General features: G+C 47.7%; 1 protein-coding gene across 1 annotated transcript; it reads right to left on the reverse strand.

Moving 5' to 3' along the window:
* Positions 1-5,579: 5,579 nt before the first annotated feature.
* Positions 5,580-27,119, reverse strand: LOC139594990 (tumor protein 63). The gene is made up of 10 exons (XM_071437785.1): positions 26,939-27,119; positions 25,130-25,245; positions 24,725-24,834; positions 24,354-24,490; positions 23,262-23,344; positions 22,189-22,328; positions 11,802-11,959; positions 10,755-10,899; positions 9,857-9,950; positions 5,580-8,613 (listed from the first exon to the last, which is right to left on the reverse strand). The coding sequence occupies exons 1-10, from the start codon at positions 27,057-27,059 to the stop codon at positions 8,317-8,319; spliced, it is 1,401 nt and encodes a 466-aa protein (XP_071293886.1). The 5' UTR covers positions 27,060-27,119; the 3' UTR covers positions 5,580-8,316.
* Between the last annotated feature and the right edge of the window lie 290 nt (positions 27,120-27,409).

Genomic DNA, 27,409 nt, shown 5'->3' on the forward strand with positions numbered 1-27,409 from the left:
CCATCAGTGATTTGCTCAGCATCAGCCTTGAGATGGCAAATACTGCCCTGAGGGGAGGGCACTGAGCACTGCTCTGGGGCCAGGCTCATTACACACGGGCATTGTGGCATCTTTTAGGCACAGCGTGGTGGAGGTGATCCCTTACCTCCTGTTTCTGTGGAAAACATCTCCATGGAAACACTCCTGTTCACCTTCAGGCCAGCAGCTCTCTGCAGGCTTGGCAAGGGCTGCTTGACCGTGTCCTTGGGATAAGAAATCAATGCCTTTATCTCGCATTCTGCCACGGCGCATGGATAATTTGATGCAATTGTGTAGCCACCCATGCCTTTAATTAATCAAAGAGTTTTTTCATGCAGCACTGTGCAATATTTTATTTCCTAACACCCCTGCTACAGTGTACTAGGGTCTGTTGTAACATTTCTTACCCAATTCCAGCACTGAGGGCTATGCAGCCAAGAAGAAGATGGATCACATGTGTGGAAATCTTCAGCGTTGTCTCCAGAGGCGACTGCCAAGGAAACAGAAGCTGAATTAATCAGAGGTTCACAAAGAGATTTGGGAAAACAAAACAAAAACAAAAAAGAACCAGCCAACAAATGAAAACAACCTCAGGAAGAAAACAAGAAGAAGTCAGCAGATTTCCTGGGGTTTCAATTAGGAAGCTCAGGAAAAATTGGAAGACATCAGAGAAGCTCCTAAAAAACTGGGAAATACCTTGCTAGAGTTCACTGTTCTAGGACAGAGCTGAAAATCCCTTCCAAGGGGCCACCACAACATCTTCCCCTTCAAACCTTCTTCTGCCCAGCTTCATGTTGGTGCTGCTGATGGGGAAAAGGGAAGTGCAGGTAAAGCCTGGAGATTGTTGGGCCCAATGATGAATACCTGAACAGCAGTGCCTGAAAAACACCTGTCCACACGTGAGAGCTGAGCAGCCCTCCCACACCTTTCAGTGCAAATTGGTACTTCTTTCCAGGGTCTCTGAACATTTCCAGCCAGGAAAACTGGGACCTGGAGCCCGAGGCTCCAGTGGCAGTGCCTTGCTGCTGAGCAGAGACGTGGCCCACAGAAGCACTGCCCATGACTGCCAGCACAGCACCACTCTCCACCTGCCAGCCAAGATGGGTGCCATCCTCTCCAGCTCCCCAGCTTCTCCCTGGGAGCTGCACAACATCTCCACAGCACGGCCCCGAGCTGCAGCAGTGCCTGCCCAGCGGTGGGGCCTCTTCTCACATTTGGCCTCCACAGAGCAGGACCCACATGTGCCAGGGTGAGCTTTGAAAGACGCACCATCAATCTGAGGCGCCGCCAGCTCGCAGCTCCCGGCAGCGGCAGCAGCCCGGAGCCGCACAGGTGCGCCCGGGGAGCCGGGCCGGGCCGGGCCAGGCCTGAGGGGGTGCCGGGAGCCGGGCCGGGCCTGGGGGCGTGCCGGGAGCCGGGTCGGGCCTGGCCGGGTGCCGAGTGCCGGGAGCCGGGCCGGGCCTGGCCGAGTGCCGGGCTCCCCACCCAGCCCGGTTGTGCCGTGGGAGCTGCAGCCAGGTGCTGCTGTGGGAGTTCCTGGCTGCGGCGTGTGCTCTGGGCAATCACCCGCCGGTGTTTTCTCAGCTGGAAGAAGCGATGTGTATCGCTCTGGCAGGAGCACTCCTGCAGCCGAGCTCTGTGCGTGCGTGAGGGGAAGGGGGAGCGCCCCTGCTGTCCTCGGGCACGGCACGCACGGTGCTGCGAACCCGGGGCTTTGGCTGCGGAGGCTGCAGCACGGGGCACCCATGCAGGGCTGCTGCCTCCAATGTGCCTCCTGGGGTGGGTGGGCTCTGGCTCTGAAGGCATCCCGGGGCAGAGGCTCACTGCCTGGGGTGAGAGGAGTCATCTCTCCTGCTTTGGCAGGTGATGGGTTTTGGTCTTCATCTTCTGAATTTCCCATTTGTGCTGGAGTGGGTTGGGATGGGCACAACACTGGGGGACCCCCTGTGTGCACAGCAAAGGGCAGGAGAGCAGCAGCTTTCCCAAGAGGCGGCCGCAGGAAGATTTGTTTTGCAACACCAACGAGTCACTTGCTTATTCCGCCCATATAAAATAAATAAACAGGAGTTGCTGCTGCCCTTGCACGTGGGGTGCAGGGGGTGAGAAGAGGCGGGTTTATAAACTCGTGCCCACGCTGCGAGCGCCGGAGGTGGCCGGGGGGGACGCGCGGCTCCCGCGGGGCTGGAGCGGAGCCCGCACCCCGGGCTGCGGGGCTGCGCGGGGCCGCCAGGGGGCACTGCCTGCCCGGCACCGCGCTGGGCTCTGCCCTCTTTTTCGTGATTTTTTGTCAGTTTTTGCCCCGCAAATCCCCTCGACAGGGAACCAACGCGGCGGGAGACGGCACACGGAAGAGTCCTGGCTTCTGTGCAGCCAGCTCTCACTTTGTCTCAATTGTTTGGGTTTTTTTTTAAATACACGTTTGGATTTATTCTTTTCTCTTCTCTTCTCTTGATTTCACTCTTTTTTTGGGGTTTTTTTTGGGTTTGGTTTTTTTTTTTTTTTTTTTAGCCTGCGAACTTAGCAAAGCGGATTGTATGGACAGAGCCACCCTGCTAAATATTAACTAACAAACTTAGTCTTCCCTTGGCCTTGATGCCGGCAATAATGAGACTGCATGTTCCAGGGCATGATTCAGAGTGGGAATCTAATATCCCCTGAATGGCTCCCCAGGGACTTTCTTGCCACTGCTGATGTAGAGAGCCTAATCTCCTACCCTAGGCTGTTGGGAGAGACAATGTAAGCATCTCCCTTGCATGCTGTAATGGTTGGTATCAGCCCAGCTGCTGGTGAGTAATTGCTGAGCATGCCAGCAGGCACACACCTCCTGTTGCAGCACGTATCCCCATCATCCGGGGAAGTGGCACAGCCAAAAAGCCACTGGCTGCTGTGCCCACATTACCACAAAGGCAAGGGCAGGGCACTGCAACACTGGTGAGAAAATCAGCTGAAAGGTTCATGGAGACCCTTCCCGAACAATCTTGGAGCACTCAAATCAACCGCCAGTGGTTCATGGGCCTCTTACGGATGTGGCTGTGGGAACAGGGTGGGGCATGGCACTGCTGTGACTGCAGTGACCAAGGCAGACGGACACTGGGCACAATCAATGTCCTCAGGTGTAGCAGGGACCCTTCAGGCCTTGGCTTCACTGCTACAGGTACACAGCCACTGTATAGCACCCTTAGTGATACCTCTCAGTGCTCATCCATGCCCTGGACCTGTAGCTGCAGATCCCTTGTCCTGCCCCAATTCCTGCATCTTCTGCCCCCTAATCCCACAACATCTTTCCTTTACTCACCTGTGGCCCCAGGCACCTGGCTTATTTCATGAAGGCAGAGCTGATGTTCCTAAGAATAAAATATATGACTAGGAGTGTTTGCAAGGAAGTAAAAACATTTTAACAAAACCAGTTAATCCTCCAAACCCTCCCCCAAAAAAACAACTTTGACGACTTTGAGCCAAGGAAGTCCATAACAACACTCACCCAGCAGAAGGGCAAAGGACAACTACTGTATACCTCTGAATAAAATTTTGGCTCCTTCATCTTAGGGAAGCAAGCTGGGAGAAAGCCACAGCCAGTCCTTGCCAACAGAGCATAAAGATTATCTTCCTTCCTGTTTATTTGACCTTCATGGCTAGTGTATCCAAATATCAACAATAAGGCTCCAAAACTCCAGCCTCCACCTTCTGCTATGTGCTCAGGAAGACAACTCTGCCATGGGTCACAGAGAGGCAAAACAACTCAGGACCCAGAAACCACCAGCTGGAGCCTGGCAGGCAGAGAGAGCTGTTTGCCAAATCTCCATGGCACAGACTCAGCACAGGCACAGCCCACAGGGGCCAGGCAGGGCAGCCCTGCAGGGCCTGCCATGGCTCCCCTCCGCCCCCCACCCAGCAAATGACACGAGGTACACATTCCACAGCTCAGTAAATCAGAAGGGCAAACAGCCCAAGCTCTGACTCCGTGCAGGGCTGGGCTGCCTACATGGTTTTCCCATGGAGAAACAACTTGGGAAGAGGCAGAGTGGGAGGCAGGTCCTGCAATCCTTCCCCCACGGCACAGGCAGCTGCTGTGCCATCAGGAAGGGGGTTTGCTAAGGCACACAGGACAGGAAGAACATGATGAGCAAGACACCCTCCACAGGCTCCACTCAGGCACTTGCCACGTTTTGTTGTGTCCAGGAAAGCTTCATTCCAGGGGACTGCCAGCTTCAGCACACTTAGGACTAACAGCAGAGAAGGGCATGCTTATCTTCAGACGTCCACCCAGGCTTGCAAAACACAGGTGGAAGCTCACCATGGATCCTTGCCCTGAAAACTTTGTGCTTGCCTACAAAGCATCCCAATATCCAAAATTCCAGTGGGTATGGGTGGAGGGCAAAAGGGAGAGAAGCAGCTTGGGATTCCTCAGCACTGAAAGCCTTGCTGTAACCTAAGCAATGTAAAGGTTCCCCACTTCAGCAGTAGAACGCAGCAGTCAGAAATGACAACCATATTTGAAACCTACTCGTTAATGGAAACTGAAATCTTGTTCTACGTGATCCAATTCACTCATCTAGAGGCAGCATGCATCAGCTGAAATAGCAATTCTCACAGCTGTTCTAGTAAGTAGCACTTCTCTCTTTTGAGACCGACATACTAATTTTTAATACCACATTCATTCATTCTGCCACAGTACAACATGGGTGCTGTTACCTCTGGATATTGATATCTGGAGTCAACTACTTCTCTAGTAACTTGGAAAAAGAGAAAAGCAACAGCAACCAGAACCAAAGAAATGGGGCAGGCATTCCCTACCCCAATTAAACCTGCTCCCAAGTGAGGTTGGGGCAGCCTCTTCTTTTAAGACCTTTGACAGGTTTTCTTTCCACTCTCCCTGTTCCTAAGCATCATCCCCTAACCATAACCCATAAAAACTGTAAGACAGCCATGGGGCCCATGTCAGAAACCATTGATGAAGCTGGGATGTTAATGTGGTGGTCCATGGACAGAATGAAGCTCCCAGCTGATGGAAGGGACTCCACTCCCATCCCCTTCAGGACATACATCCCATCAGCTCTGACCTGTTTCTTCAAATCCTTGGAAGAAAAATTGAGATGCAAAGGAGAAGGAAACGGCTTTGCTAGGATGCATAGGGTGATGCACAAAGCCTTTCGTGTAAGGCTATTTCCCAGGTGTAGACATCAGAGGACTGTCTGTTCCAAGCACACACACCTTCCCCTCCAGCAGGACATGGAATGTGGGGCACTAACTGGTGCCCTGCTCAGAAAAAAACCACGTAAATCTGATGAAAGGCCAAAAAAGAGCCATGCCAAAGGCTGAAGACCTCACAGTTCAGCAAGAAAGAGGCTTAGGGAGCTGACCTGATGCATCTGTCAGAAAGGCAGCAGATGAATGTGTGATGGCACTTTGGACCACACCCTCAGGGCATAGATTCTGTAGGGACAGAAAATTTCACCCATGGGCAAGGGTGACACTAAGCCCCAGCTGGTCAGAGGAGGATATTTCCAAGAAGGCGCACAGGAAGGAAAAGAAGGTGCTTAGGAATTCAGCGTCATTTTCAGTTCTGGCTTTTATTGTCATTCACTTCAACAACAAAGTGTTCAAAAACACAGGGGCCCCTTGGTGCAGGTAACATGGTCATTGCTACAAGCATTGGCAGATTCTCAGCTCCATTAAAGCCATAACACTTTGATGCATCAAAACAAAACAAAATCACACCTCTATAGGGGAGGGCAAAAGCTACAGCAGTTCAAACTCACTTAAGGATTCCAGTTATACAGAAGTGGCCTCCATAGTGGCATACGGTAGAAAGGTTTTCACAGCATCTATTTTAATCATTAGTGATGCAGCAGAAAAGCTCCATCTCGCTGCTGAGTTGAAAAGCAGATACGGAATTCTTGTACCGATTCTGGGCACACCATTAACTGCATTAACCTTTATAGTCAGAAGCTCCCTAGATCCTAAAATGACAGTGTCTTTTGCATCAATGTATGTACAATACTGAAGCAGCTCAGAAGGACTACACAATGGAGATGCAAAACCTGGGAGGTGAGAAGAGCACAGCCTAATTCACCTCCAGGGATTTGTAAAGTATCTGCTCTAACTCTTTCCCCACACTAACACTGCCCTGCTGAATTAATCATTGCATCAAGTCAAGAGCAGAACGACTCTCGTGCTTTGTACCATATAGAAAAAAATAAAGAGCTATAGTAAGTTCTCACACTGAGCATGTTAAATACTTTGAAATCTAGGACACTGCTCTTTGAAGTGTTACAAAATAAAATGATACCACAGGCTTTCAGTAGGTGCTCACTCCCCCCTCAACTGCAAAGTAACACAGTAATCTCAGTATGAAAAATACAAATATATTCAATCCACTGACTGGCTGTTTGTTACAGGATTTGTAACTATACACCTTACGCATAAAAATAATAATTAAAAAACAGAAAAACAAACAACAACATTTAATTGTGGTTCTGTCTGACCCAGTCGCTGAAGAAGAAATGAAACAGATCATGAGGCACTGTAGGAAAACCAAAAAATACACATACAAAAAATATTTATATAACAAACTTGACAGTGTAACCATGTCGCATTACCATTTATATCTAACCAAAAGAGGCTTGCAGAGCCACCAAAAGGCAGTCTTTGAATGCAATACACTTCTGGCACAACAGACGGAGCACCCTAATGACATCATACTCTTGAAATACACAACAAAGCAGGGCCCACAAACAGCCACTGCATTGAGTCAGGAATATTCAGCTGTAGTAAGGAAGGATAACAAGTCATTTAAGCTGCTTTTTCCCTTTTTTTTTCCCCAGCCAAAAAAAAAAAAGTCAGGCTTACTGTTAAAAAAGAACAAGCCAACTTGAAAGCAGCTGTGCAGAGCCTTGCTCCTCAGCTTAGGTTGTATACCTTTAAGTATGAGTACTTTGGCTAATAAAAATGTGAAAACACACATTGTTCAGTTATTCATGCACAGGACCACTGGCAGTCAGAGGAAATGCCTCAGAGCACTACTGTGGTAGAACCAGTAAAGAAAAAAACAGAGAAAAATGAATTTCTCATGTAAACATGGCTTATTGTGATCACAACACTCATAATTCCCAGAAATTATCTTTGTTTTAAAACATCTTATGGTTATTCTTCTAGTTGCTTGTCACTTAACCTATAGCAACAAACACAACCAGTTCCATCCCTTTTACAGATACATCTAAAGACAAGCCTGCCTCCCTCCCAAGTAATCTAGCACGGTCCAAATAAAAGGTAGTCTGAGTTTAGCGCAGCTCAAGTCCTACAAACTGGTGTGCAGCTCTCACTCCTCCATTTAACTGGAGGCTAGGTGAGCAAATCCTTATGCTAAACTAGGCAGGCTGCATGTGTGGCAAAGCCTAATTCTATAGCTTAAATGTCAGTAGTATCGTGGCATATGGTTATATGTACAGGATTACAGTATACGGTTAAAAATCCAGTGGGGACAATTCAAGAGTGACCAGTAGTTTTATTTACACTTTCAAGCCTCAAAGAGGCAAACCAGGACATACATATAAATGTATACCCAAAACGAGGAGAAGCAGACGGCGTGGTTTTTCCAGAGAAGGTGAGGGACAAGGCAAAAGTCAGATGTAGGTGCTGTCAGCGCTGGCCTGCCCAGCAAAGTGCATGTGCCGTCTCCGCTGGAGAATATTACACATGAACAGAGCACTCAGCTCCGTGGGAAGAGGCTGTTTAAGTGCAGCGTTCAGCAGACTAACTCCCATTTATTTTTCAGATTAACTGTCAGTTCAGGGTTGGGTTGCTTTGGGTTTTTTGCATTTGGTTTCCTTGCTGTAGCATGTTTGGATGCTTTTTTTTTTCCCAGGGTTTTGGGGTTTTTTTTAGGCTTTTTATAATTTTATTTCAACCTTCCTGCTTTACAAAGTGGGATAGCTGGGTGAGAGAAACATATTTCAAGGTCAGGGCACCCACAAGGTGTGTGAGGATTCAAAAGTCAAGAAAAGAAGCCCTATCCCCAAAGGAAAACACAAAACAAGTTGGCCTTCTTGAGAAGGTCAACGGTAGTCAAGGAAATACCACCCACCTTCCCCCTTTGCTCAGCTCTTCCCCTTGCAAGAGCTGGGGTGGAGGTTGCAGTCCAGGAGCATGACCTAAACAGCACCCAGGGCATGACGTAGCAAGAGAGAGCAAGAAGGTTCCCTCTGCCCTCCGTCCAGGGGTGCAGTACCAAGCAGAAGGAAGGCAATGAAGGGCTGAGCAGTTCGTGGCCGGGGCGGGGTGGAGGGGAGCCCGGGGGTCTCACTCCCCCTCCTCTTTGATGCGTTGCTGTTTGTTGCGCCGGGCGTCCATGTCGAAGTTGAAGTCGTTCCACTCGTCGCGGGGCGGGAAGGAGATGGTCTGGCGCAGCGTGAAGCGCACGGCGTCGATGACACGCTCCCCGCGCGTCTCGCTCGAGCCCACGCTCACCGTGGAGGCGCCGCTGGGGGTGCGCAGCAGGTGGGGAGGGGAGGAGAAGTCATGGAGCTGCCGGTGGTCGAGGATGCCCTTCCAGATGGCATGGCGGAACTGCTCCGGGATCTTGAGGCTCACCAGATCCTGCAAGGCAAAGAGCAGAGCTTAGCAGGGGGGTCCCAGGGCAAGCTGGGCTCCAGGAGCGAACACAGCCTCTGCGCCACCAAGCGCCACTAAAGCTACTAAAACCCAGGTGGCCATGATGCGCAGCAGAAGACAAACCACTGCTCCTGGAAGTGGTGGTCCACTCTGGAACAGGCATGTGCGGCCACGAGGCAGCAACGGCCTGTTTTGAAGGCACAAATTCCATTTTTAACTTGCACAAAACACTTGTTCATGCATAAGATGTGGTGACCTACAGCTAGAAGCTTAACTGGACTGCAAGGCCTCCAGACAACCTCAGGTAGATCTGCTGGCTGTCAGTGGTGGGGGATGCTGGGCTCCTGAAGGTCAATGACCTTGAAAATTTCCATGTTAATTACAAAGCCGGCAAAAGGATTTTAGAATCCAAGCCTGAGCTCCAGTATCCAGAGCTCTGGGTATCACTCTATAGGAACCGTCTTAATTACATTAACAGAACCAAATTTAGTAACAGACACATAGCCTTAGAAAACTTGTAGTTTGAGGCCCCATCATTTCTGGTGCAAAACATGAGGGTTGCATTACCTGAACTCTGGGATACACAGTATTAGCTCTGAAAAAATTAGCCACCAACTTCAGTTAATTTGAGTAAGCTTTTCTAATTAGAGCAGCAGCAAAAGGAAGGCAGCCCATGCTAGGGAGCAACAGCACCACAGTCTCCCAAAGTCTTGGGGAAAAAAAAAGGGACAGCCAGCTCAGAAGAGAGCAATGGCCCTGGAGAGGAAGCAGCAACCCTGCAGCAAAAGCCATGCAAGAGTAAAAAAGTGAAAACAACAAACAGGGATGAGATGCCAGTGGCAAGGGAAGATGATTAAGGTAAGGCCAGAAAACAGAAGCAGGGAGGGAAAATTGCAGACCACTTCTGGAGAGCCTACTTGTCTGCAGGCGAGTGAGGTGTAAACTGAAACCAAGCCTTGCAGAATTAACAGGCACGTGGGCTGGGGCCACTTCAGGGGCTCAGACAGAGCTGGGGAAGGGGAGACTCTTTCTCTGTGCCAGGCAAGGCAGTTATAGTCCTGGCCCCAAGTCCAGCCTCTCTTCACCTCACAACATCTCTTCTATATGTCCAACAGCCTTAAATCAAACTAATCGTGTAAAAATAAAAGTATACTGAGTCTGGATTTCTGACCTGTTCCTAAAGCAGGGCCAAGAGCACAAACAAAGGAAACGGCGAGGAGTTACTTACATCCATGGAGTAATGCTCAATCTGATAGATGGTGGTCAGCCCCTGGGTCGTGAAATAATCCACACAGGATGAGCAGCCCAACCTCGCTAAGAAGCTGCAGAGGAGGAAGGAAGGAAGGAGAGAGAAAATAGGATCACCCTGGCTGCAACAGCCCAAACCTCAGAAAAACCAAACACTCAGCCAATCTGCAGCAACAGGAAACAAAGCTTTCACCCTTGGCTTGACCTCCTCCAAGATATCCCAGGCCAGCAAGCCACATCGCTGCCACATCAAACAAATGAGGGAGTCCTTCAGCTCAGCACCCAGCAGACAGCCCTCATGGCAGCATCTTGCCTAAGTCAAGAGCCAGTGCTGCATAGCCTGGGTCTTGAGGCAGGAGGGCTCACACAGATCCTCCTGCCAGGTGGCATCACCCAGAAGGTGGCTGAGCCCACAGCAGCCTGGTGCATGCACAGAGGGCTTCAGCAAGGCATGGGGTCTAGGGCTCAGACACATCATGCACTGCCAATCAGCACATTCTACCCTAAGTGTAAAGGATTCCTCATTTACGGGCAGCATCTTTCAACTGGTTTGGCCTCACAAAGGGCAGAGGGGCTTCTGACCCCAGCCACGGCTTGTCAAGGGGCCAGAGGGGGAAAAAAGAAAAACAAGAAATGTTTGCAAGACAGCCTGGCATCCTCAAACTCCACCAGTCCAACAGATGCTGCATCCCTCAGCTTTCTCACACTCCTAACATCCCTGTTTCTCTCAGCTGCTCAGAGGTGGGGATTTGAGGCTCGGTGCCCAGAGGGTGCCAAGAGCCCAGTGGGATCCGGTGCTCCAGGATCATTCAGGCTCCAGACCCAAGGGCTCTCTCTCTTGGCGTGGGCAGCGTGCCGGGCAGCCTGCTCCCGCTCACCTGACGATGCTGCAGTCTGAGGGGTATGGAGGAGGGGGGGTGCAGTGGGACGTTGAAGGCATGGAGAGGGGAGGAGGCAGCGCCTGCGTGGGGCTGAGGCCATTCATGTCACCGGTCATGGCCATGTGGGTGCCCATCATGGGAACTGGAGGAGAGAAGAAGGAGGAGCACATTGTTACCCAGGCACGCCCAGACCCTGGCTTTGCCCCCAGCACAGCACCCAAGGACAGCACCCACAGCTGAAGCAGCCTGAAATCCCCTGAAAACCCTGCACAGGATGAGCTCATGAGAAGTTTCAGGCAGGGCTAAGGACCAGTTGACAGACAGTCCTTCTGGAGCTCTCCCCTCACAGGAGAAAGTGCCACTGTCATGTCACCTTCCCTCCCAGACAGGCTGGATAGAAACCCTGGCTTGCCCTGCCACAGGAGAGGAGCAGGACAGAGCCAGCAGAGTAACCCAATACAGCAGCCAAACAGCTTTGTTTTCAGAGACAGCAAGAGCACCAGAAGGGGCTCAGCAACAGGTGTGGGCAAGAGTCCAGCTGTTTTGAAATAAATGAAAAAACAAAACACCAACCAAAAAAGCCCCAACAAAACTCCGCCCCAGAACCCCAGAACCATGTCTGTCATCCTGGATTTACAGGGCTGCTGAGCACACAGCAGCAGCCAGGAGGAATAGAACTGTGAGATGTTTCCTTTAAAATTAAGAACTGTCTTAATTGAACTGAGGGAAAAAAATGCTGCCAATGTTTGCATCTCCTCTGCTGGGAAAGGAAGAAGAAACAAGTCTCAAAAGCCAGAGGACAGTGCAGCCAGCTAGATCTGCAGCAAGAAGCAGCTCTGATCACCCTGTGAGGCTCTGAGCAGGATGCTGAAGCCTTGCCCTGTGGCACACCAATGAGCAATATTTATTTGGCTCTGCACGTTTACAGCAAATGACTCCAGGCTCTCCAGCTTAACAGTAGCCATGTGGAGATGCCAAGTTTCCTTGTCCAGACTAGCAGAGAGCACGCAGGCACCAGGAGAAGGAGGAATAAGAGTTTCTTACTGTTGGTTCCCATGCTGTCGGGGATGGTGGTTGGGGTCAGGGCGTTGCGCTGCTGGGGATTGATGAGCTGGCTGACCGAGGGCAGCTTGTTCATGCTGTTCATCTTGCTGAGGGGTGGAGAGCTGGAGCCATAGGAGGACTGTGACTGCATGGAGGTCCTGCAAAGCAAGGAGATGTTAGGACAGGGATCACAGCAGGTGGTTGTTGAGAGTGTGCACCCAAAGGGCTACATGGCCAGGGAAATCACTGATACCACAGGATCATCACAGTGAAAGATCCTTGGAGAATGAGTCAACAGGAAATAAAAGGTTTCCCAGATATTCTCAGCACTTTAAAAAAAGTGAAATACCAAAAAAAAAGGAAAACTTAATTTTTGGTTGAAACTTTTTATTTAAGAAGTGTCTATGCAAGTTTTTCAGTTGAAAAGTATATATGGAATGCCAGCAAACATGTGCCAAGATTTGAAGAGTATTTTTAAGTTAAACTCTCCTTGTAGTCAAAAACTTTTTCATAGGAACAAGAACCGAGGAAACCATCTCAAACCATCCTAAATGCCCCTGAAACCTGACTGCAGAAACAGTTTTCAGATTGGGTCTGCTTATCACCTTGTTTTTTCCAAAATTCCTATTTATAACAGCCAGAGGCTCCTTGCTGAAGGCAGATTCCATGCACTTCAGGGACCACTACTGAGATGGTCAGAGCTGCCTGGGATGCCAACAGGCAGCTTTTGCTGGTGTTAATGCAAACCTGGTATCCAAACCCTGCAGGCTGCTTGCAATGAGGATCGGGTTCCTGCCAACACCTGACAAGAGCACTAGCCTCCCTCAAGTCCATCCAGCCCCAAACTCCACCCAGCATACTCATGGAGTGGGCCAGAGAGGCTTGCCAGACTCCCTGCTGCCCAGCCCGAGGGTCCCAGCTGCAATCCTGCCATGGCAGTGATCCAGACTGCCAAGACTGGGCTGCTTCTGAAGGGCAGCCCAGCTCCCAGATCAAGTTATGGCTGTGGCATCCCATTTACAGTGGGGTCCTATGTGGGACATGCAGAAAATTATCATTAAAGCTGGCCCAACAGCACAATTGGCATAGCACTGCCATGCCACAAGGGAACAGGTTTTTCTCCCTCTGACATCAGGGGCATTTGTAGGACTGGGCAAAGGTTTGGGAAATGTGCCTGCTCCCCTGGCACGAGTACCCTCAAGCTGTGGTCACCCTGCAGAGCAGAGGTCACCCAGGCTCTGTGGTCACCCACCACAGAGCCTGGCACTCCTATCACACTGACCCCATGGTGAGTGTCCAAGGGCACATTCCCATCTTAGTTCCCACTGGGAAACTTGTTCCCATCTGGGTATAACTGGTTACACCAATTCCTGGGAACTGGCTTTTCTTCTATGCAAATAAAATAATTATTACTCCAAATAAGCAAAGTGTAAAAGGAAAGAAAAGGCTTATTCCTAGACAATTTATTAAAACCTTCAGCATTCAAGGTCAAGTTCCACACAATTACATTGTCTCCAGCTTCCTGCACTTTCAAGACTTGCAGTGTTGGGTGGAGAAAACATCTATGCTAACAGGCTAGAGTATCTAAGGCCCTGAAGAAATGTTACCTAATTACACAATTACAGGAGGTACAGAAGGGTGTGAACTGTCCTTTGGCAGTGAAGATGCAGGACAAGATCCAGCAAACTTCACAGACTCAAGGAAGTGGAAAGCACAAGAAGCTTCACAAATTAATATTAACAATGGCAGCAGCTCCCAAGGGGAAGTGAAACCGAGCCATGAAGTTCAGACCTGACTTTTCAGAGAGAAGAGAAAGATTCAGATCTGACATTTTCATTCCCCAATTATGAAAGTTGAGACCAGCCATGAAATTCAAGTTAAGCTGACACCACCCTTAGCCCAAAAGGCTTCTGGATTTAGGACCAATCAGTATTTTACTTCATGGGTTCATGCACTTATCTTAAACTTCAGCTGAAATAAACACACACCTGGAAGAGTCTCTTAAGGCAAAATCTGCATGATCTGCAAGTAAGGAGGTCAATGAACACAGCAAAATTCCAAATTAAATCAACAAAGGCTTCCCAAAGGACTCTGAGTTGCATTGTTTGAGGTCAGCAGTGGGCCTACCTTTGCCCTCTCCACCACCAGTAGTGATCTCAGCAAAGCTAATTAGGAGACTACAAAATACTTGGGGGTAAAAGAAAAACAAAAAGCAATCAAGCACAAGCCAGCCCAAAACTTTAGAAAACAAAGGCATACTTTAACATATAGCTTAGGGACTCCATGCTTATCTCATTCATACTCGTAAGAGTCAAGATTAACATCATCAAGTTCAAGGGAGTAAAACAGTAAACAAAAGCATTCTTCTCTGTACTCACACTAGTTACAACTAAGCTATTCCATCACATGAGCAGATGTTTAAAAGGCCATCTAGCCAAAGAGAAGTCTCAAGATAAACCAAGATGCAAAATTTTATTGAAAATTAATGTCACACATCAATATAGCACGAGCCTTAGAAACACAAGAAAATGTTTTTGGTATTAAGCACAAGAGCTACATGGTGTTTGAGGACCCATTTAAAATATATTGCTTTTTTTCCTCGATTTTTAAAAACAGATACAAGAATGTCATGCACAGTGATTTTCATTAAAATTTTACTTGCTAGGTCTCAAGAAAGATTAGAAGTCAGAGCATTAACATTTCTTTGATATCAATGCCAATGAAATGAATTTTAATATCAAGGTATAAGGGCTTCAATTAAGAGACTATTATACTTCTTGGAACAGTCTGATACAAAAGGCACTGAGTCACATTCTGCAACTGAGTTTTCTCTCTTCAAGAGGCTATGTAATTATTTAACAAATAACATCTGTAGTTATGCAAGCTCATATGAGGGCAATCAGTCTCTCATGCTTCAAGGCATATACTGATCATCTCAAGAGGTCAGGAAGGAACTTTCCTGTCCCATATATGAACAAAGTTCAGTTCACAGCCTCGTGTAACTCTACATTTTCCCAGCTCACTGGATACCAGCCCTTCACCAGAGGCAGAAAACTGCTGGGACAGACCAACTACCTGACTGAGCAGACCAGAGTTCTTGTTGGCTAGAGGAGCACACAGCTTTGTAAGCAACCTTAAATGACATCAAAGGTTCATTAAATGCAATTGGGCAGATCAGGCTCAGAATTTAAGATTTCACCCAAGCCCCTGTGCCTGCAGTTTGCTGTGCCTGCAGACCCAGAGCCAGTCAGTGCAGAGACACACAAGTAGAATCAGAGCTGCCCAGTTCTGTGTCTGCCCTCTCTTTCAGCAGCCACACCAAGGATCACATCCCAGGCTCACACAAGGCCAGAGTGCTCAAGGACAAGGGTTTTTAAAGCAAGGCTTCCCACAGGGCTGTGTAACACTGGGGTGTCACTGGTGCAGTGTAATAAGGGCACACAAGTGACACAGATGCTGCTCAGTTTTATTCCTCTGCTTTGAAGGCCCATGAAGCAGCAGGACACTGAAAAGCAGAGAGATGCCCTTACTCCCCCCATCCCAAACTGCATCTATTCTAAAGCAAACAACAGTGCACCTTTTCAGTCACTCCAGGGGTTTGAAGGCTTGGTACCTCACTGGGAGCAGGGAAAGGAGGAGCTCCAGCAGTTACTGGGCAGACAGGAACTACAGCACAGGGCTAAGGGTGGCAATAATGACTCCCCTTAGATTTCAGGTATGGGAATTTCTCAAGGCAGGCCATGGATGCAATCTGCTCTCCAGGGAATGGAGCTGTAATACAGGGAGTGGATATATATCAAGTAGTTGACACAGACTGATATGACCTCAGTACCTGATAAGGCCCAATTAGTCCACTTGGTTATTCCTTGAAAGGAAAAGGCTTATTTTCCTGAAGACACAGAGATGGCAAAGAAGCAATGAAAAGACAGCTGGGATAAAGTTTTCATTTTATCTGCAGAGGACAGACTACAAAGTAACTCAAATTGCTTTCAGCTCCAGGTATTTGATAAAAAAAAAAAAGAACAGCACCTTCTAATATAACCACCTGGTAGCTGGAAAGCAAATCAAGTCACCACTAAGATCAGCATCACAATCATCATCTTCTTACTGCCAAGTGGGACAAATCAGAAAGGCTTTCCAGAAAACAACACGATCCAAATAATTTACATTCTTGTTCAGTGGAAGTTTAAGATGTTGTATTGCTCATTACAGCACAAAGCATTTCCCAGAGGCCACACCAAATGATGAACTGGAATCTTCCAGTGCAGGCTGTGGATGCCTCCTCAAACTTGCTGGTGAACAGGTCCAGGAGCAGTGCTCTAAATACAGATCAGTATTTCCCTGTCACAGTACTTTCATATTGCCATCCAGAAGCAGAAAAAGCAAAAATCCAAGAATAAACCTTCACTGGAAGAACAGAAAATAGTGCCAAATATAATCCTATGTCTGGGCTGCATTTACAGTTCAGGTTCCCACCTCTCACAGGGAAAGGAATCACATTGCCTTTCTTTTCCCAAATAAAAAGGCACAGAACAATAGTGACCTGCTTTGTGATCTGAAAGAACTTCCTGGAATTTCCAGGCAAGGTAACAAGGCACTTGATTTTAATTAGCTTTACACAAGGAAGGACCATAGAGCTGCAACTATATGACACGGGCACTGCCAGTGCTTAATTAGCTGTTATTTACAGACTTAACCCCAGTTTTGGGGGCTCTTTTCCATCAGCCCTCCTCCACACTGCTATGGTAGAGCAAGTCTTGCTAAGGCATTGGAGACAGCCAGAGATGGGATATGGCTCCCAAAGGTGATGTCAGTACAACTCATCACCTGCTCAGATCCCCGCTTTGCTGCCTGGAAGCAGATGTTGTGATGGTCAGAGAGAAGAGTCTTCTCCAACTGCATCAGGCTTTTTTTCCAGAGACAGAGTTTAATAAAAGCAGTGTGAGAATTTACAAGTCCTTGCTGAGAAAAAGTCTTCTGTGCAGGAACTGCTAAGCCCAGAAGTACTTCAGACACAATTAGCAAGACTCTCTGGTTGCAGGATTAATGGGCAAGGTGGACATGGCCTGAGGCCACTTGGCTGAGTCAACTGCAACATGTGATGACACTGCTTTCCTTTGAACTATGAGGCTTGGAGAGGTGGGGCAAAAGATAGGAAGGTTGATGAAAATGTTAAGGCAACATCTAAACTTCTGAACATCTGTAAGGAGAGGGGCTAGCTCCAACCCCTTTCCACTGCTAGGGCACTAGGGAGTTTTGGACACCCCGGGCTGCAAAGGGACAGGGACACCAGGCACACATGGATATCATTACAGCTCTACCACACATTCAACTTGTGCAGGTCAGCCCACCACTTGGGTCAAGCCCACAGAGTCAGGAAGAATTCCCTAAGTTCAATAAAGCTGGATCAAAGTCAGCAGAGCTGGTGCAAAGTCAAAATCGCTCTGCCTTCCTTACAATTCTGATGTACTTTACATCAGACCCTTTAGGGTTGGAAATAAGTGGAAACAGCTAATGATGCCAAAGTCGAGGGCTTTTCTGCAGAAAAAAAGATTTCTTAGCAGTGCCAGTTCATATAATTATTACCTCTCCCTGTCCAGCAGTACAAAATACATCATCTACTTATACTAGTGCATGACCAGCACTGAAACAGGCCAAATTGACTATCACAGACCATTTAAACACATATCCTCTGCTTCCATCCCCCCAGTCCATGGACACATTTTTTAACTTAAACAAGACAAAAGGCATTTTAAAATTGAGACCTGCTCAGAGAAACCCTGCTGAGTTTCACAAATACAGAAGTAAGAAGAAAGAGTATTAACACATTACAAAAATGTTACACCAAGGGGAGAAAAGTTACACCAAGACAGACGAAATTGTGGTTCCCGACCTCACAAGGCTATGGGTTACAGCTAAGAGGTCTGTACAAGTGTCTGTTGTTTTTGCAAAGTTTGAGTCCCTTCAGAAGTTTACTCTCACTATTCACTCAGCTGCTATCAGGCTGTGTGTTTGCCCCACTGCTCCTAGTCCTGCCAGCTGGGCAGTGACCCTGCCAGCTCGGTTTAGGGATATACTGATGGGTTTGGGGGGCTGGAATGTTTTAGGATGGCATCGGTCTGTTTGGGAGGGTCTCTCCTTGAGTCCATGAGTTCACTCCTGAAGCAGGCCGAAAGGAGACTGTAAAGAAGGAACCAGAGAAAAGAAAAAGATGAATGTACAGGACCCTTTGCCAGCCACCAAGAGAGAAACAGTTACTTTTCACCTTCATGATCACAGTATGGGCTTTCAAAGAGGGAAAAAGCAGATGTCTTAGCACCTACAGGGAGGGTATGTAACAGGGAGATTTAGGAAGCTGGAAAGCCCCAGGCACAAGCAAGTGCTTGGCAAGGAAGGGAAAACAACCAGCTGATAGAGAAACCTGATGCTGTCCTAGTCTCATGGGTACAAATAAGGCCCTGATAATGTTTCCAGTGACAAATCTAGGAGGAATAAAAGCACTCAAAGAGGAAAAGGAGTAGCAGCTTCCATTGAGTCCACTTCTAACTACAATCACTTCAAACCCAGAAGCTGGTGCTAGAGAGGGAGAACAGTGCCTATTGGCCATACTGACTACAGCTCAACTCTTCTCCTCTGAGAAGCTGAGGGGTCCCTGGGGCCACCAGCTGATGCAGAGGGCACTGCATCCTCAGAGCCCATGAAGCACTTCTATCTGGTTCCTTTCATCTTGGCCATTCTGTAGTGAGAACACTATCCAGCTGCCTGGAGTTCACATGCAAGCACAGCACCACGAAACCAAACCAGATCATGCAAAATCCACTGTTAGCTTTCACACCAAAAGTGAGATTAATGAGGTGAAGGTACAAAGAATGCCTTCCCCACCAGCCCCCTTCCCACAACAGCAAGCACTGGGATCCTCGCAGCTCAGCTGGAGCACTCCAGGCATTAGATAGCTCAGTTCTGCCACAGCTCACTAATGAGGTTAATTCCTTCTCATTTGGATAGTGAGTTGTGCTGCTCACTAGACTGAAAGGCAGCCAGTGGGCTCATAGCTGCAGCCCTGCTGATAGGAAAGAAATCTTTGCTGGGGTACAAGATCCCACTTGGATGTAAGAGACCCCTTCTTGGTAGCCATTGGAAGACTTTGTGAAAACCCTTCAATCGCAGAAGTTGGGTTGGGTGTTCCTTATGAACTTTATGGGTCCCTTCCAATTTGAAATATTTTGTAATTCTCTGCTGTAGGAAATTGAAATACAGATAGTTTTGAAAACAGTGCTCAGCAGAGTGAAACCCACTACATGAAAAGGTGTTTCCTAATGAAACCCTTAAAGACTGTGCAGGTAGCTCTGTGGGAATATTGATGGCAAACATATTTCACAGCAGGGTAATGAGGAAACATTCCCTCCCCAAAGCATGAGCCACCTCTGATCTCTCTTGCAGCAGTAATCATCTGGCAAATCTATGTTTTACACAAATGGTAGCAGACTATGAACTCTTCTAAATAAATGTGTGTGCTGCAGTTCAAGTAAGGGCCCCAGGATTTGACAGTAAAAAAGGAAGAATAGAAACTGAACGCAAAAATCCCAACAACTTGCCACCTATGATCATGAAGGTATTTGACATAACAGTAAATAGGAGAAAACCATGCACAAAGGAGCAAGCAGAGAGAGGAGATGAGACAGAGAAATATTGTGGTCTGGCACAATGTGGAGCATTGCAGTACTTTGGTCAACTAGTGGGACACAAGAATGCTGATTGTCACCAGATTTGTCCTTCCTATTCCAGAACAGTCAGACAGCTGCATCTGCTGGCCTGTCAAATGCAATGCTGGTCTGTATGTGCATGAGAGCCATTATACAATTGCTTTCCAAAATGACAGATTTATATTTTTAAAACTATCTTTCACCATGATCATCTCAACCTTACTTTTCCTACTCTTCAAAAAAGATGAAGTTTCCATGTTGTAGGAGTTACAGGGAAAACTCTTTCCACACACCTGGATAGCTTCTCTATGTTTACCACTGCCCCAAAAAAATAAACTGAAAAATCCAGCAGTTCTCCACCAAGGTGTGACTCTGGAGCACATGTGGATGCTGCTCCATTTTGAGAAGGAAGAACCAAAGGAAACTTTCAAGCATTCCATTCCCACAGAGCCCTGCTAGGATCTACAGCTTCCAGCACATTCCACCTTGTTCACAGCATACACAGTTTCCCAGCTCCCACTTTTCACATGGGAAAGTGACCAAACATGAACTGGGACCAAAACTTCAAAGTACATCCCTGCATACAAAGTGAAAGGCCAGAACAGACTCAAAAAGGAGCCCCTGTGCTCCTGAGTTTGGCCACTCTGACAAGGAAGCAGTGGCAAGACATCTCCCAGCAACCTGCTCTCATGCAAGGCTGCTCTTATCCCAACCAAGCCCTACAAAGCAGCTGCTTTCCCCACTCTCACACTGAGACCTGAGGCTCCTTTTTGAGGTGCAATTGCATCTTAGAGTCTTTTCAGCCTAAACATCCCTTTGTCCTGAACACATTCCTTCAGATATTAAGTCATACCATGGATTACTAAAGAAAAAGCACCAAAACCCAAAGTGCACCTAACAAACTGCCTGAATATGCATTTCAGCACAGAGGACACTGCTTGATGGCAGGCTGTGGACAGAGACAACTGCAGCAGCTCTGGACAAATACTTTAAGTTATTCTTCTCCGTGCTCCTGGCACCCTTTAAAGCTCTTAATCTTTCTCCCCTGCATGAGCACACTCAGCAACTGCGAAAAATGAGTATATAACTGGACAAGTGCCAGGAGACATGCCAAAAGAAGTTTCATTAAATTAAATGACTACTGAAGTTCTACATGCTGGTCTTAAAGGTAACACAAATTCCAACCTCATTTGCCAGGAACCTATTCTACTGATATAGAAAGAATGAAAAAAGTAATTATGGCAAAGCCAACTGTCAGCACCAAGGGAAAGCTGTCATCTGCTACTGTCCATTTCTGCTTACAAAACCATTTCTCAGCTGAAATGGTTGTGGTTCAGGTGAAGCTTTGAAGACAAGCAGTAGAGCACACAAATGCCACAATGCCTAGGAGCTAGTAAATACAAGCTATAGTATACACAAACAGGGCAGATGACTGATAAAAGTAAATAACAATAATGAGATTTTTAAATGCCCCAAAAAAAGAGTCCAGAGCCCCTGGATGCTCCAGACGTTTTGGCAGAAAGCTTTTCTCACACCTCCACAAGACTCCAGCTGACACTAAAAACACACAGGCCAAAATGTGAACACATGCAGAGATCTGGCAGAAAGCTGTGGTATTGCAGAAGTCCTGAGACAAGGCCAAGGCATTGAAATAAATCCCTACAGGCTCAAGTGGGACTTATGTGGTGCCTTGGCCCCACACTAACCTCTGCAGAGGAATGAGTTATACCCACAGCCTCCTGACACGAGATCCCAGCACTGCCACTGGCAGCCACCTACAGCCCGGGGCCATTTGCTGTCACCCCAGACAGCAGGTGAAGCAATGCCCATGAATGACACTGCTCACTGCAGCCTGGGAAGTCATTCTCTGCCCAAGCCTCTGACTGCAAAGCTTTGGGAACCCAGACACCTATCTGGCCTTTCTTTTCCCCATCCTCCTCACACTTACAGCACCCAGAGCAATCAATCCCTGCCAGCTGAGCTCAGAAAGGACAGAAAATTTCTCATGAGCAATGGGAAGAGTCATCTGGCAAAGGGCAGTTTGTGACAATACTTCAAAAGTGTGTACAGAATCTTTTTTTGAAGTACTCACTAGCTGCAAAGGAATTTTTTTGTTTCAGCTTTGCTCTCAACTTTCAGCTGCCTGTTTTAGGCAGTTTAGTAGTTGAGCTGAACAACCTGAAGTAGTGTTGTACCACTGAAACACCAGCCCTCCAATGCACAGCTCAGCTGAGCTCGTGCTCACAGTCCCAGCTCTAGACACTCTTAGCAAGGTGGTCAGATGGATACCCTGGAGAAGGCACTGGAGATGGTTCATGTTTGCTGCCATTCCCATGAGCAATGGGACAGGAGTGCAGCCATCCCCCAGCTGGGATGGGCACACACAGCAGGTTTCTGACCACAGGATGTCAATGGCTCTGCCTTGGGCTCTGGCTGGAAGTCAGATGAGGCACTGAGCCCATCCTCATTCACCCTCTAGGGCCAGAAGTTGTAATATGTGAGATTAAAGACTAGAGAGGGACCTTGCCAGCAGTCAGGATGTACACTGAGGGAAGCAGGACTGCTTTGTCCACTGCCCAGCCCTCAGCTGAGCACCATGTCCCTTTGAACACCTGTGCAGAAGCCTTCTGTGTCTCTCTCCTCTCTCCCCACTGCACTGACACTGCAAGCACACGGGTACTCACTGCTTCTGGAGCAAGTGCTGGTGCTGTTGCTGCTGCTGCTGCTGCCTGTAGGTCTCAATTGTGTGCTGGGGAAGGAACTGCATCAGCTCCAGGGACTCTTTGATCTTCAGCAGCATTTCGTAGGTCTCCCGTCCCCTCACCTGGGTCACAGGAAAAGGACAGGGATTGGGGGGAAAGAAAAGCTTTAAAGGACTGCATTTATAGACCTTATTGACAGTCACCTTAGAAAGTCTCCAAAATGTCAATTAAACAACCAGAGCAGGATGCAAATAATCTGTTTATACTGTATGCTCACACAATAAAAATGCTAGCTTTGTTCTAGAGGTGCAGCAAATAATGCTGAAGAGTGATAATCTCACACTGCAGGCTGATGAACATCTTGGGGTTGTCATATGGCTCAGTGTGAATCTATGCCAGCCAAAAGCAACATTCTGATCCAACCTATTTAGAGAGAAAATGTCTTTACTTGCCTAAGATGTAAGCAGATCTGGTGCTGAATCTTACATGCCCTCAGAAAAGACAGCACATAAATTTGGGAGCTGGGTTTGGCTCTCCCTTCTTCTCCAAGCACACCATGACTTGTGATTTAAGCAACTAAACATGGCTCATGGGAAGGAGCTAAATGGCCAATTAGAGATATTTCTTGCCCTTTCTGAGTCTGCACTTAATACAGCATATTTCACTTCTATCACTGCATTACAATTGCAATACACATAAAAGCCACAGAAGCATCCACCTATCAGTTTTCTAGAGAAAGGTCATGTACCACAGACCTAGAAATGACAGAGGAGGAAACCTAGTTATATCTTGAAGACAGTGTTTCCACCAGGACAGAGAGATCCCTTGGGATATTCTCATATGCCTTGCATAAACCATTCTCAGCACCTAGTGGGATTTTTAATATTGTTTATTTGGAATATGTATTTAAAATTAGTAGTTCATGGAATTAAAGAAAATAAAAATTATTCTTTCACACCCCAACCCCATCCTCAGGTCTTTCTAATGCCTAGGTGAACTTCAAGTCACCATTAAAGATGCTAAACATAGGGTAAGTAAAAAGAGAGAGAACTCACTGGCAAGTACAAGAGCTCATCATCTGGGGAACGTCTTTTTTTGATAGATGTCATCTGTATGCCATGAGTTCCTTGTCGAAAAGCTGGAAGAGAAACCCAAAACACATCCCATTACCAAAAAAGAAAGAGGTAGGGAGAGGGAGGAGAGGAGCATACAAAGAAGAAAAAGACAAAAAGACAGATACAAGAGATATGAAGTGCATGACCAGCTCAGATCTGCAGTGCTCTGAAGGGATCTCTGCCTGAGCCACTCCAGAACTGTCCTTGCAGCTCCAGGCTCCTTAAGGCAGACACGATTGCAGATGCTGGCCGGCCATGTCACTTGGGGAAACTCATCAGCCAAGGAGTGCTGGGTATATGACAAAACCCTGGCAAGCCACACTTTGAACAAGTGCTGGCTCTTGACAGGAAAATTACAGCAAGTTTTGGTACTACAAGGCTCACAAGTTGTTGGTGAACTAGTGATTCATGAAGGTGAGACCATTTGCAGGGAGCAGAACTCACTGAGAAAACAAAGCTCCTCTCTAGTCTGCCTCCAGTCATAACCTGTGCCTGCTGTTCAGCCTGCTGCCTACACTGAGTACAGGGGAAACCAAAGGTGGATTTCCACACCCTGCATGACCAGCGAGGACTTGGCTCCCTTCAGAGCACACAGAGGCTGCTTGCCAGGGTGTCTGTGATGCACAGCAGGCTTTGTGTGCAGCCTCAGTCTAGATCCCTGTGGCTGGAAGACACCTGCCACAGCACAGAACACTGGCTAGATAAAGCAAAGAATAACAGCACGACCCCAAACAAGCAGTAAAGGTTCAAAAGGTTAGAGTTCCAGACATACAATTGGAAGGTGGCAAATAAACACCCCCTCCACTCACCATGGCAGGGCGAATCTAACACCAGCAATGCTGCAAGGGAGCCCACACACCCAGACTGTCAAACACTGCTTTGTGAACACCAGCTCAATTTCTAGGCTGATTCACCCTGGGAGAACAGATGCCTAATGCCCTCCTGCCTGCAAGGCCATGCACAGCACCACTCTGTCCCTGTGGCACAAGCACCCAGAGACAGCCCCCTCTGCCCAGCTGTGCAGCTACTTACGGCGCTTCGTACCATCACCATTCTTTGTGCTGTCGGACACTTGCTGCTTGCGGATGCTGTCCTCGTCTGCCTTGCGGTCTCTGCCTGGGCAAGCACAGATACGGGCTTCGAAACACCGCCGGCCCAAGACCTGCCCACTGCGAACAGAGGTGAGGGGAAACATCAGCTGACATCTCAGACACAGGCCAGCAGCTCTCCTCAACGCCACACCACACTCTGCACCTGCCATTTCCCAAGCGCTGGGCAACTCCCAGCTGCAAAGATCTAAAAAATATCCTACAGCTCCTTGAGTTCCACTGTTCTAAGGATATGGAATGCTGTCCTAAGTGGAAGAGGAGCCAGAAGGGTTACAGTCATGATGCACAACTTACTCTCTGGTTTCCAGGGTCACAATGATAAGGATTGGGCGGCGGTTCATCCCGCCAACGCAGCTGCTGTTGCACATGAAGTTGTACAAGACTGTGGTGAACTCAGTACCGACCTGGTGAGACAAAGGTGGAGAGGAAGAGGTGGTGGATGGAAAGCTCTGCTTTTTCCAAGCCCTCCTCTTGCGTTTCCCAAGCTGGGCTGCAAGTGGACCAGCATGAAATAGGCCCCCAGTACAAAGCTTCCTTAAAAGGGATAAGGAGGGTTTCACAGCTCATTTCTGACAGAAAGGAAGAAGGGATTCATTGTGATGAGGATAGGGAAAGCCCAAGATCCCAACTCCTTTGATCAGGGTTACAACCCCCAACCCTTGCATGCCAGGATGGCACCAGCTCGAGCTCACAACATACCTGGGGTGGCTCATAGGGGACCAGCACACTCTGCCTCCCAGTGATGGGGTCTTCTACATACTGGGCATGGCTGTTCCCTTCCACTCTGATCAGGTGGCTGGGAGGTGCAATCTGCCCTGCAAAGGCAAAGAGGAAAAAAAACAAGAGACTGTTCAGTAAGATCATGCACAGGGTGGTAAGATCTACCATCAAGGGAGATGCATGTGGCCCCAGAGGTCCATCAGAGCACACACAGGTGCCTCTCAGCCCTTGAAGCATCCCTTCCCAAGATCCCTGCCGCCAGACACCAAAGGCAACACAGGCTTTCCCAAGCTCACTCTGGACACCTGTGGCTAAACTTGAACAAGGGCTTCCCAAGATCCCAGAAGAAGTGAGCCAAAATGTGAACTGAATGGCAGCTCACAGCAGATAACTCCTGCTGGATTTTCACACCAGCTGAAAGCCTTTATTTTCCTCCCTCTAATGCATATACAAAGCAAATTACTTCAAGTCTCAATTCCTACTCATTTTCCTATCAGTTGCTAGCCCTCTTCTGCTCCCTTTCATTAGTCTTAAGCCTTAAAAAAAAAGAACCAAGAAGCAAAAGAAATATGCATTTAATTAATAGTCAGCTTGAAAAATCATGCTTGCTTACAGCAGCAGCAGAAGGGAACATGATCTTCTTGGTTCCTAGGCCACTATCCAATAATTAAAAGCTTCCTTCCTACAAATTATCTTTAGTGTTTCTACAACATGCAACTAAATTCTGAGGAGAGGAGCCTGCTATGGGTTCATCTGAAGAATTTGTTCTGGGTATTAACTGTTCATTTCCTACTCAAAATACAGCCTATTTCTACAGAAATAATTATTTCAGAATAAGGAAAAAAATCCTATAAATTCTTTCTTAAAAGATCATTATTGAATGGTGTCAAACCTCAATAAATCCAGTCCTATCAGAAAAGCACTTTTTAATATAAAAAACCGTTTTGAAGAACTGTCTTGCTCCACTCCAATTTTACACTCACAAGTCCTTGCTTATTTCTGGGGCTTGTCTATCTGGCTGCACTGTAACCAGCAATGGGATCCAGACTCCTTAGACATGCTGCTAACTGACACCAACCGGGTTTTTTTACAGTAGGAGATAAATAATGTATGTAGAATAAAACAGATGCTCATCTGAACTTACGTGAACTTAAATGACCAAGGCAAAATGGAACCCAGCCTGTGAGCTTGCAGAAAACCAAAGGACATTTTAAAAACAGCTGCTATTTCACCATCATGAGGAGAAGCAAGTAAAAGATTAAAACATTTATACTGAACTGGGAGTGTTACATGTAGAAGAACGTTCCCTACAGTTGATGCTGGCACTTAGCATTTCCCTGCCAGAGATAAACAGCCCCTCCGTCTCTGAGGCATGGATTAAGGATGGAGATGATATTGCATCCTGTTACTAGATCCCTGTCCCAGCCACATGGAAGCTCATTCCTGAGCACAAGAACAGCTGCTTCTCATTGCAGGAGCAAAAGCAGAGCAGAGAAGGGCTGCCAGAGGAGCAGTGCCTGTCACGGGGACAGACATCCATCCGACCTGGGCAGGCACGAGGTTTATTTCAGTGCTTTCCTCCCAAGGACGAGCGTGCACAGGGGCAGCTAAAGCATTGATGGCATGATCCTTCCTGCCAAGCACAGGAAATAAAAAGCTGCACAAGGTGTCACAGGGAGGTCTGTTTCCAGAAGGTTTGCTCTGAAGCTGCTGTCACATCCCTCAGTGGCTGCTCATCAGCCAAGTAGCTCTGCAGAGGGACTGCCAGCAAAGCACTGCCCTCCTTACCCTCGTTGAACTCCCGGCTCAGCTCGTGGTTCGGGCAGCGTTTGACCACTTCAGTGACGTGCTCAGCTTTCTTGTAGACTGGCATAGCCCTGATGACAGCTCCCTGAGGCGGTGGGGTCATCACTTTGATCTGGATGGGACATGTCTTGGCGATCTGGCAGTACAGCTTTTTCAGTTCAGTGGAATACTGAATGGGGAACAGAGCAAAAGAGAGTCAGAAGTTCAGCTAGGGATGAAGGCACACCAGGAACATGGAGATGGCTTTGTACATGTAACTGAAAGCACCAGCCACTGGTGCACAGGCACTGCATTTGTTTGTACAACAACCATGCTTCCAGAGAAATGACAAAACTCCTAGACCTTTACCTGCTGTAAAATAGCAGAGCATAAATCTACATCCTAGCTTCCCCAAAGGCAAAAATCTTCAGATAAAGAGCACTTCATTTACTCGAACAAATAAAGCCTTTATTT

Source organism: Agelaius tricolor, unplaced genomic scaffold (assembly GCF_023055355.1).
Source record: "Agelaius tricolor isolate 1412-34295 unplaced genomic scaffold, bAgeTri1.0.p SCAF_12, whole genome shotgun sequence".
In the NCBI taxonomy this organism is placed as follows: Eukaryota; Metazoa; Chordata; class Aves; order Passeriformes; family Icteridae; genus Agelaius; species Agelaius tricolor.

Coding starts and splice junctions, on each gene's coding strand:
- LOC139594990 (XM_071437785.1), bottom strand. CDS start 27,059: ATGACCCCACCGCCTCAGGGAGCTGTCATCAGGGCTATGCCAGTCTAC. Junction 11,960..22,188: donor CAGCACTTGCTCCAGAAGCA/GTGAGTACCCGT, acceptor CTTGCTTTGCAG/GACCTCCATGCAGTCACAGT. Junction 9,951..10,754: donor TCAGACTGCAGCATCGTCAG/GTGAGCGGGAGC, acceptor CCTCCTCTGCAG/CTTCTTAGCGAGGTTGGGCT.